This window comes from Protopterus annectens, chromosome 8.part0 (genome assembly GCF_019279795.1).
Source record: "Protopterus annectens isolate FY-2018-M chromosome 8.part0, PAN1.0, whole genome shotgun sequence".
Classification (NCBI taxonomy): domain Eukaryota; kingdom Metazoa; phylum Chordata; order Ceratodontiformes; family Protopteridae; genus Protopterus; species Protopterus annectens.
The window spans coordinates 57,508,823-57,520,147 of NC_056741.1; the positions used below are offsets into that span (position 1 = coordinate 57,508,823).

The 11,325-nt window shown below is 40.7% G+C and overlaps 1 protein-coding gene across 1 annotated transcript in view; it reads right to left on the bottom strand.

Moving 5' to 3' along the window:
• LOC122807972 overlaps window positions 1-1,972 on the bottom strand; it is a 157,328-nt gene extending 155,356 nt beyond the window's left edge. Inside the window, exon 1 of the mRNA XM_044078999.1 lies at window positions 1,875-1,972. Coding sequence (XP_043934934.1) covers window positions 1,875-1,891 — 17 coding nt within the window. The 5' untranslated portion in view covers window positions 1,892-1,972. The remainder of the gene's footprint in view (window positions 1-1,874) is intronic.
• Window positions 1,973-11,325: the final 9,353 nt, after the last annotated feature.

Consider the following 11,325-nt stretch of genomic DNA (forward strand, 5'->3'; position numbering starts at 1 on the left):
CATGAAGACTTAACCTTGAGTAAGAACTATTTATATATAAACCGCGAACAGACACCAGCGTGGTTCACAAAAGGAATAATCGTCCTACTTAGTGAACCTGCAAGCTGAACTAAAAACTATAGAATAACTTGCCTACACTGGAACTGATGCCGGCAGAGTTTATAGTCATTTAAAAAAAAAAAACTCAACATGACAACAGAACAAAAAGGTAATGAAAAAGTCATATGGAACAAAGGATCATTTGATGTTAAAGTCGTAATGCAGAACTGTAAAAAGGGGACATATCTGAGTATGGCATGACTGGACTACAAAAAAGCATTTGACAGTATCCCACATTCAAGGATAAAGATAGTGCTTAAAAATGTACAAGATGTACCCTACACTGATCGATTACATTATAATGACCATGAAACAGTTGCAAACCACTTTTGCCATGATAAAGGACAAATTATCCCAGGGTAAAAATTCAAAAGGGGGATATTCAAGGACGACACTCTGTCACCGCTGCTCTTTTGTCTTGCCTTTAACCCATTAAGCTGTCTATTTAACAGATTAGGTAATAGCTACAATTTGGCTCCCAGACAAATGTGTAAAAACTTAACTTCCTTTTGTAGATTTAAAACTGCCCGTCAAAAACCCTTATCAAGAAGCTTGCAATGGCTTACATAGTGCTATTTATAAACATACCCACTCCTAAGGCATATTTTGTATAGCTTCCAGCCAAAATTCACCAAAAATGTGAAGACAACATAGCTATTAAGACCCCTCCCCTGAAAAAATGTTATACTCATTTACGAGGTATTTACAGCTAGCAGGCTGTGCTGTGTTTCATGCACACTAGTAAGAGTAATAACTTTCAACAGCAAAAATTTGAGGCCCTGTGCAAGTATGAGTCTACAGTATTACAGATGGACCACACAGACAATATTGTACCATGTTTGGAGTATTTATGTGGTCACTAGAAAAAAAATCTTTCTAATGCTGTTAAACACTCAAACCAAATGGTAAAAGGGTCACACAAACAAACCATTCAGTAAAATCTACAAGACCTAACTACAGTCTTCACTGGGTAATACCTTAAACCTCCTATAGTGGAGGCCCATGGGATATATGCAAATGACACCTTAAAGATATGCAAGTGTATAAGTGACATGCTTCTGAATGCCCATGACTTTGTCAGTACAGCATAAGTGGATTGTTTGGCTATGCCTGATGTCCAAAAGGATTAGTGTGCCTGCAAAACAACCTAAATAATATCCAAACCAAAGTCACATAAGAAAACTACAAATCATTTAGCTGAAACACGTGTACGTCCTTAAGGAGTCGCATCTTAGGGGCCTCTACCACAAAATTTTTGCACAGTGCAGACTCAAGCTTGACTGGATTTTTCTAGCAATTTCTAATGTCAAAAGGACATGATCTGTTTATGGGAGCATGTTATACATTACTAAGTTTACATAGGGGTTTTGGTACAACCAAAATAAGTGTTGGATACCAAATTTCCACAATCGGGATTTTTTAAAACAATTCCATATATTCTCCACAGCACTTTGCCTTGAATTTCCCTTCATGGTACATAAATTCTAAGGATACTCATTTCCAATTCATTTAGAGCATGTGAAAACAGTATGCCTAATACTATACAAGATAAAAATTTTAACCAAATTCAGATAGCGTCTCCTTTGCAGTCGCTGTAAAACAATGCAATAGTCACGTCTGTAATTTGAAGAAACCGATAATCCACAAATTATTTCTAACAGCTGGGTGAGTGACAGAATTTTGGCATTCTGACATGGCTACACACGGTAATTGCAGTGAAAAAAAAGAAAGACAAGGTTCTAAGAATCATATTGGAAGTTATTCCATTTCCTTACTTAAAATCCATATCCATGGTGTCTGAACCGCAGGGGATGAAGGACTGAGAAAATGATTCTTCAGGACAAGGAGAAATAACTGCTTCATCTGTTGCCTGTGTACAAGGTGACAAATTAGTACACTTACAATGATTTTAGAACTCCTGCTTAGAAGAGGAAAAACAAAGCATTTCACAATACCATTTCAGGTAATATTAAGTGTCCACAGATTGTGAAGGAAGGGCCTTGACAAGTATCCACTAAAGTACTAGTACTCCCAGCTGTTAAGACCACCTGTTTAATCATACCCTTTAGAGAAGGGAGGTAAATTAAAGTGCACAACCAGACTTGTAAACTGGACTCTTGCTAAGGAAAAATGGCAAAACAAAAACGTAACGGACCATGAGCAAGGATAAACCAACTGGTTGTTCAAAAAGTATGAAGTCCGCAACTTACTTGAAAAGTTACTTTTGCAAAAAGTAAGATGCTTATTCCAAATGTTTAAAATACACAGCGTACTTAAAGTGCAAATAACACTTTCACCTAGATATGCTTCTTCAGGCAAAAAAAAATTTACAAATCGCCATCCCTGAAAATCTGTTCAGCAGAGCACTTTCATCCATTCTGCAGTTAAAACAGCTGAAAAGTATAACTCTGCTCTACAATAATATAGTATCACTGTATTAACAGAGTGAAGAATGCAGATTTAACACGTGTATTGGACACAAAAGGTAGACAGGAATCGTCCAAATCCTAGAATCTGAAGAAACACCGAAAAGATAACAGACATTGCACAGTAGAGTATGGAGTTAGAAAATTATGGAAATTCTTTAAGCATTAGTGTACGAAATAACTATCTGACCTTGAGCGATGCAGGATTTATGCACTGCTGCTGAAGCTGTACAACTTTTTGGTTTTACGTCTCCTGGGTAAAATCCTGTATGAATCACCACCAAGTGATTACTGTATGAGCTGATGGTTGCTCATTTCACTTCACTTTCAGCCTCATAAAGGCCCTAATCATTTCAACTCACTCCAATTTTAGTGCCCCATAGATAGCAGGCCTCTGTTATTCCCCCACCCAATCACTAAACCATCCTCTGCCACCATACACCCCCTCACTACCCATCCACTGCCACTACAGCCACTCTGATGCTAGCCATCCACTGCATCCTTCCAGTCATTAGCCATCCAAAACCACTGCACCATTTCACTAGCCATTGTCTCACCACATTATCTCATCAATGGCCATCTTTGGACACCATTACTCAGCATTGATAATCATATGCATCACTTCACTAGCCATTGTGTCACCATACCCTCCCTGACTAGCCATCCCCCCTGCCATCATAACCTCCATCTCAATCACTACCAATCCAGTGCCACACTGCCACTCACTAGTCACTGTGTGGCATCACGTACTCTCCATCACTGGTTATACTCTGCTACCATACCTTTCCCTTGCACCACTATTCATTGTGGAGGGTCATACATCAAGTGACATTTCACTTGAAATCCATCTTCTGCACACCATCTCTATACAGCTCCCTTATACCATCTTCTTTCACAATGTGGTCACAATATTGTCTTCTATGATCCTTCGCAAACAGGATTTCCAACCCAGACATTGTGCCATTTAATAATCATACTGTGGGACATATGCACTATACATCAGCAATATGTTATGGAAATAAACGTGCTTGAAATAAACTTTATTTTATTTACTGACCTTCTGGATTTACCAGGAAAGTGGGCTGCTCCATAAACCCTTATTAGGCATGACCCACACTACCCGATGAGGACATCAGAACTAGAGTAAAACAGTAATTTACAACACAGTTAGTGCTCATGAATGTTAAACATGAAAACGGAGGTAATCCAGTCAGGTCCGATATCCCATCAGTGAGCCAGAGGGTAGCAGGACTAAAGAAAGAGTACAAAGGATAGTCCAGATAAGATCATTTCAGCTAGCAGACCTAGGTGCCACAATCTCCTATGCCCTCCCTGTCTGTGGGAGAAACAAAGCAGTCTTGTTGAAATTTCAAGTGGTTTATTCAGTTAAGCAGGTAGATAAATGACTGTCTTTTTTCTACCACATTACCTTCAAGAGGTCAGTTATTTAAAGGCAGTTACAAACAATGGTGGGATGGTTGAAGGGAGTTGTCTGGAGGAAAATCTGGAAGAAGGAACAAGGGTGCAATAATAAAAACCTTTTAACAATGAGGTTCCACAGGCTGCTGTGCTGGTAAAACTTCCAAGGTCATTCAGGAACATTCAAATAAGGGACCAACGTCTAAGCTTTGGGATTGGCATCAAAGATTTTTGTAATAACCTTCCGAGTTCACATATGGAGCAAAGTTTACAGTTCACTCTGTAAATAGAGGAGTCTTCCCCCCTTCTGTTACATAGCTTATTTCTACTACAGTTAAAACAAAGGGGGACTTGTTTCTGAACTTACAGTCGTAAGTGTATCCAACTGCTCCAAGATCTTGATGTAGGCATGGTGTGAATAGGAACCATCTGCAAATGCACTGATGTTGGCCACTGGGTCTTTAGTGGGAGCAGGGCTGTAAAACTACTTATGTAATCAAGAAGCTGTGGCAAGTTTGCCTTTGAAAAATCGCTAAAGACAGTAGGGTTTTGGGCTCTCATGTACCGAATAGTGAACAGAACTGACCAGTGAGGCAACTCTACAGGCATGGAGAATAGGATCATATTTTGAGAACCAGGTCCAGTACATGTAAGCCTCTGGTAAGGGATTGCACCATCTGGTCTAGAGACCTTGCACTCTTGCATTAATGAACTTTGAACTTCAGGAAGTGCTAGGCATTTTTATTTGTAATAAGTTTTCCAAATTATGGATGGAAATTTGAAATGCCCAAAAATCAGTGGTGGCTGGCGACTTCAAAGCAAGGGGGGGGGGGGGGGGCTGCAGTATGCAACTGAATCGGTGGAACCAAGTACACTTAGGCAGAACTGTAGTACGGCAGATCAGTAACAGTTAGTGATCAGACAGATGTGGTCATTCACTTTCATCCAAAATGCTTCAGTACAAACCCACTCTTTATAGCCTCTTACTGACTTGTACACCTTAGGTGTGTCACCATAATCAACAATTTGTGGGTCTCCCTGTTACCCAATAGTCTCCGCTGCACTCCCCCTGTGCCCTCCTCTGTTTTTACCTCATACTGGTCCCACACCAGACAGATTACTTCTTTCTTGCTTTTTCATACTTTGTCTTACTTCCCCCCCAAGCTTTTAACACTCTGGCCATGACCCCCACCCCAAGCTTTTAGCACTCTGGCCATGACTCCTCCTACCCCCCAGCTTTTAATACTCTGGCCATGACTCCACCATAATTTAAGTCTACAGGAAGTAACTGAAGATGGGGGTCTGCTAGGACCCCAGAAGTCAAACATGTAGATGTCCTGAGGTACAGCTTACAGTTTAAGTTTTGACTTGGTGATGATTCTCATGAATATTTGTTCAGGTGAAGTATAATAATTTTTTCTTGAAATAGTGCCCACCTTCTTACCGCTCTGAAAAGACAGTTCTCTTCTGTGTACCACTCTGGTGTTAAATTGGGACAAAAAGTAAAACAAATGGTCAGAGGCATATAATACACTGCTGAGTATCTAGGAGAAAAAAAACAAAGCATTTGGATAAAATTCAGAGACAAAAGGATGACACATGGAAGGAATGAACATCTAAAAACACAACAGAACCAAGTGCTATGTGGCAACGCTACTTAGTGTGAACCTCTGCCAGTGATCACATGCCATCATAGATCCATTCTGCGATCTGCCAGTGATCACATGATCAGATGCCATCATACATCCTTAGTGCAATCCTCTGCCAGTGATGACATGATCAGATGCTATCACACATATCCTGCACAGACCTCTACTTACTGAGTGCAGTGCTGATTCAGATGCTATCACACACATCTTGCACAGACCACCACAGACAGCTACTTACTGAGTGCAATGCTGATGAATGACTTGTTAATGAAAGAATTATGTACACTACTTCTACAAAGCCAGAATAATAAATGCTTATTTTAACCAAATGCCAACAGCACCAGTCATTTGTATCCACTGACAACCCAAACATCCAGCAATTAAAGCCAACTTTGTCTGAATATACCTTAGATATCAGAATGTAACAAAATAAAAATAGCAACAATTGGACAAAGTAATTTCTTTCAACTCCCCCTGCACAGATGTGACCATTAATTTCCACATCAATCCCTTCATTAGTTTGTCCTTGTGTATAACAGCAGTAAATGATGCCAATTCCCCCCATGACCCCTTTCAACAGTTTGCCCATGTATGGACAAGCATCAAAATAAAAAAATTTCTTCCAACAACCCCTCAGTAATTTGTCCATGTATGCAGAATCACATATACATACACTCTCACTCATTTTATTTATTTATTGGCATTTGTTGACTGGGAAAGTCCACTGGGCCATTGACCCGTTTTCAGTGGAGGCCCGGGGAGAAAAGCTCCACAGTAATACATTGAAAAATAAAGGAAAGCATTCTTATAAAACTGGAAAATTGTCACTGAAATGGTTAACATATGCTATGTAACCATTGTACCTCATACTGTCTCTATCACAATTTTACCTGTATTCATAAAACCTAATATTTTCTGTTCTATCTTAATGTAGCCATATCTTTGAATATTAATTTTAATTTTACCTGTTTTTTTTTTTTAAGTTTACTATGTAATGTGGAGCTTTTCTCCCCAGGCCTCCACTGAAAACGGGCTCCTGAGCCCAGTGGACCTCCCCGGTTATCAAACTGAAATAAATAAATAAAATAAATAAATACTAGGAAGTGCAAACTAACACAGAAAAAACTTTACTCTGATTATATATATATATATATATATATATATATATATATATATATATATATATAGACAGATATTTATAGGGAGAGGAAGACTTCGCCTTTGCAACAGCAAAGCTTCAATTACATACCAAGCATTGCTTCAATTACATACCATCTCATTTAATCAAACATACTGTGTTAAATTAAGCATTTTGTTTTATTGAGTGGTTAGTAACAAAATACAACTATGCTTCTCTCTGTGAATTCTGTTTAATGTAAATATAAAACTGAACATGCCAGGGAAAAGGCGAAGATGCAGACTTAAGTTTGAGAAACACACTCAACTAACAATTAATAACTCGTGCACATACACTCACTATGCACTTACCTTCTTCCCACATCCTAGCAGTAACACACTGTACCTGAAAAAAATACTTTAAACATAAAACAAATGCGTTTCCAGAGCTCATGCTTCCTCTTCCACATTATGTTTTTTTCTTGGCTCAGGCTACCTTAGCCACCTAAGGCTGCCTGAGCCAATAGGAAGGGCTCCTCATTGCATCATGTAGCAGTCCAGTGAGTCACTCATTGAGTGACACTTCTGTCACTGCCAAATGGTGCCAATAAAACTGGATTGAAGCTCAGGATGCTTAATACTGTACAACTTTCAAAACAGCCTGGTAATTGTAAGCAGCAGTGTGAAGATTTGTGAAGGCTGCCAGCCTAGCTAGAATTTTGTAGACAATTCTGTCATTTGTAAATATTAATACAAGCCACAGGCTTGTTCTCTTAAATGTAAGAAACTGGTGTTAAATGTGGAACTGCAAAAATGTAACAGTGCACTCTGCTGTAGGAAAGCTGATAAGTCAAGCACTGTGTAATTGTTTGATGTCAAAACTCGGAGCCGAGATGTCTAAATGAAGGAATTCTTCCCATTGTTTTGAGGCCAGAGTTAATGGCTAGAATTTACATGTATAATTTCTTTTATTGCTCTGGCTTCCTGACCAGCTGCAAGATCAAAAGGGCTATTAACCTTAGAGTTTGTTAGCCTGGGAAACTAGAAAATTGTTAAAGATGTAAGGTGAGGCAGCACTGTGTTATCAATTTAAGAAGAGAGAATCAGAGCATTTAGCATTTGTCTTGAGAACATCCAACTCACCAGCACTGCCTATACTCTACATGTAAGTTTATTTTAGAACTGTTTTCTCTTAGATATAGCTAGGAAATGGGAAGATTAGATTAGCTTTTTTTCTGTATTGATGTCAGAACTTTTCTGCTGTATTATGTCAAGTATTTCTCTGTGATCTCTTGACTAGCACTGTGTAGTAAGTATTGTCTTGTGTTTTTATTATTAAATATTTTTAAACCTTTCAACGGTGGCTGTTTTGTGTAGAGATAATTTAAGCTCTAGAGTACATTGCATGTATATAGTGATACTGTCCAGGTCACTCCAAATAAGCTTTGCTGTTCTGTTGCACTTAATATTTGGATAATAATATTGCACAGTAATAATTGGACACCCTTTGATAAGGGCCTTGTTAGTAGCTGATATATTAGTGGGTGGTGGCAGCTGGTACTACCTTTGAGACTGGACAGAAAGGGGGCACAGCTGAAGAACCTGTGCCAGCCTTCCCCAGGAGTGTCTGTGTTTGTATAGAAGTGTGTGAGAGCTACTTGGGAGACACAAAGCACTGGTTGGACAGAGGGTGATGGAGGTTTTAGCTTGCCCACTAGGCTGAGATCTGGACCATATAGCTGTGCTAGTGGGGAGTCTTACTGGGGATCTGGGGTGAAAGGGAGAAACCAGACCCAGACTGACAGATCTCTGTGTTCTTAAGGGAAATTGTACTTTACTTTGTATTTATCCTCCCCTATGTGGACGCCCCTCACCAGTGTTAGTGGTGAGGATTGTACTTTACTTTGTATTTATCCTCCCCTATGTGGACGCCCCTCACCAGTGTTAGTGGTGAGGATTGAGGCTCCTTGATTGCTAGGGCAGTGCACAGGTGTCGCATATTAATTGTTTGGCAGTGGTGGGATACCCACACTACATATTAATTGGTTGGCAAATACTAATTGGCTTGTAGTGGTGTGGATAGTGTGAATTACTGTATTTTGTGTACAGTGATCTCTGAAGGTGTTTTGTACTCTAAATCAGCCATGCAGTACATATCACAATTGTTTTATTTATTTTGTTAGTTTAGTCAGGGAGAACAGGCAAGCATGTCAGCAGAGGAGTACAGAAAGCTGACAAGGAGCCAGCTGGCTGAGATGTGCCAGACTAGGGGACTGGTGCATGGAAACCCAAGGCAGACATGATTGCAGCTTTGGTCACAGCTGCATCAGAAAACGGCAACCAGGAGGATGATCAGACTGGCCATGGAGATGTACAACACTCAGGGAATGGACAGCTCAGCCTTTGTGCAGAGAGCTTAAAAATCAATCTGGAGCTAGAGACTGGAGTTGGAGGCCAGGCATTTGGAAATGGAAGCTGTGGAAAAGAAGCAGCAGAAGCAGCATGGGGAAGGGAGTAACTGGACCCCCAGAAGCACAAAACATCAGTTAATTTCTTCTGCAGTTTAAAGAGGGAGATAATTTTGAGAGTTTCATTCATATGTTTGAGAGGGTATATAAACAGTATGATGTTGACCAAAGACTCTGGGTACAGTTCCTGACCCCCTTACTCCATGGTAAAGCTGTAACTGTGTGGTCTAAAATTTCTGATCAGGAATGTTTTGATTATACTACTGTTAGCAATTGCTTGTTAGAATTTTTTAGGTCAACACCTGAAACTTGTAGGAAAAAGTTTGGTCAGCACAGACACAGGGCAGATGAAAGTGTGTGTGAATATGTTGCTGAACTGCGCACTTATTTTCATAGGTGGGTGAGTGGATGTCAGGTTACCACTTTTGAAGGTCTGTCAGACCTTTTGGTGAGGGAACAAGCCCTTAGCACTTTGCCTGAGGACATGAGGATCTGGTTAGCCGATAGACAATGTGCTACTTCAGAGGAGTTGGGGAAGGGAGACCTATACCTAGCAAGCAGGGCATCCCTGCACAGAAAAGGGACCCCCCAGTACTGCTCATAGGTCTAAAAGGAACCCATGGTGGGCAGTCCAGACTGCCCCAACAGAATCTGCCAGTAGCAGGGGAAGCCTCTAGTCCAGGTACATGTACAGAACCTAGGGTTAAATGTTTTGAATGCAACCAGTGGGGCCATGTGGCATACAGATGTCCACAGAGGCAAGGTGGGGAACAAAAGGTGAGAGCGAGTAAGTGGGGAAAAGACAAAATGCCAGTAGTAGATTGTCTTGAGATAACAGGGGTACTGAACTACCATCCTGCAGATGTCCCGATAGGGAAGGAGTTTGATGAGGCAGTATACCATGCGCTTAAGCAGTTACATGCACAGTCAGGCTAGGAGACAAGCATGTCAGTCTGGTAGACTGGGAGAGATCCAGACAGACCGCATACTTGCAGCCGGGACTGGTGAGATGGTTACTTCAGGGAGGGAGCTACCCTGTAGCAGTGAGACTGAAGGTGAGCCACAGCTGCTTGTGGGTACTGATGTTCCCTTGGACAGAGGGACTGCAAGGGTAGAGGCGAGTAGTAGTACCTGGGCTGACAGTGGGGCACCACTGTCAGAAGATACCAGATTTCCTGTGAAAGGGGAGCTGGGGAGGGTTACAAAGAGAGAGATGAGACAGGCTCAGCTCTCAGACCCTACATTGCAAGGCCCAAGAGAGGTAGCTAGTGAGGGACCCGATTCTCAAGGGAGGGGGGAAATCTGTATACTGGGGCAAAGGGTTACTGCATAGAGAGTGGACCTGTAAGGGAGGGCTAGAAGGTGAGAGAATACTGCAGTTGGTAGTGCCTAGAGCCTACTGGCTGACGCTTTTAGCCATAGCCCATGATATTTTTCCTTTGCAGGTCATATGGGCATAAAACGTACAAAGAGATGTATTATGCAGAACGTCTATTGGCCTGGAATTTCCAGAGATGTAACAGGGTACTGCAGGACCTATGTGCAGTGCTAAAAGGTAGGCAAGGCAGGAGACAAGGCGAGAGCTCCTTTGCCTGTGATTGAGGAGCCATTTCAGAGGGTAGCTATGGATATTGTGGGGCCTCTGAGTACCTCATGTTCCACAGGGAAAAAGTATATCCTAGTGGTAGTAGATTATGCTACAAGATACCCGAGGCAGTGGCTTTGTCCTCCATTGAGGCAGAAAGCATGGCAAATGCTTTGTTAGAGGTTTTCAGCAGGGTAGGTTTCCCAGAAGAAATACTGACTGACAGAGGTGCCAATTTCATGTCATTCCAGCTGGCTTGTCTGTGGAAGTTTAAATACTAACGGTTACAAACAATTATCCAATCAAGTAATAAAATAATTAAAAACTGATGCAATGTGATAAAAAACCTAACTTAGTCAAATAACTTCATTTTAATGTTTTTGTCAATGCATAATTTACGGTCTTTTAGAAAACATTTAATGTTTATAGCATCATTTAATCCAGGAAATTTATACGATTTTAACTTAATTTGACACAAGTTTTCCCTTTGTTCAACATAGTTCTTAAAATCACCCCCTCTTAAATCTGTCTTACATACTTCCAGTACTGAGAATAAAAACTTT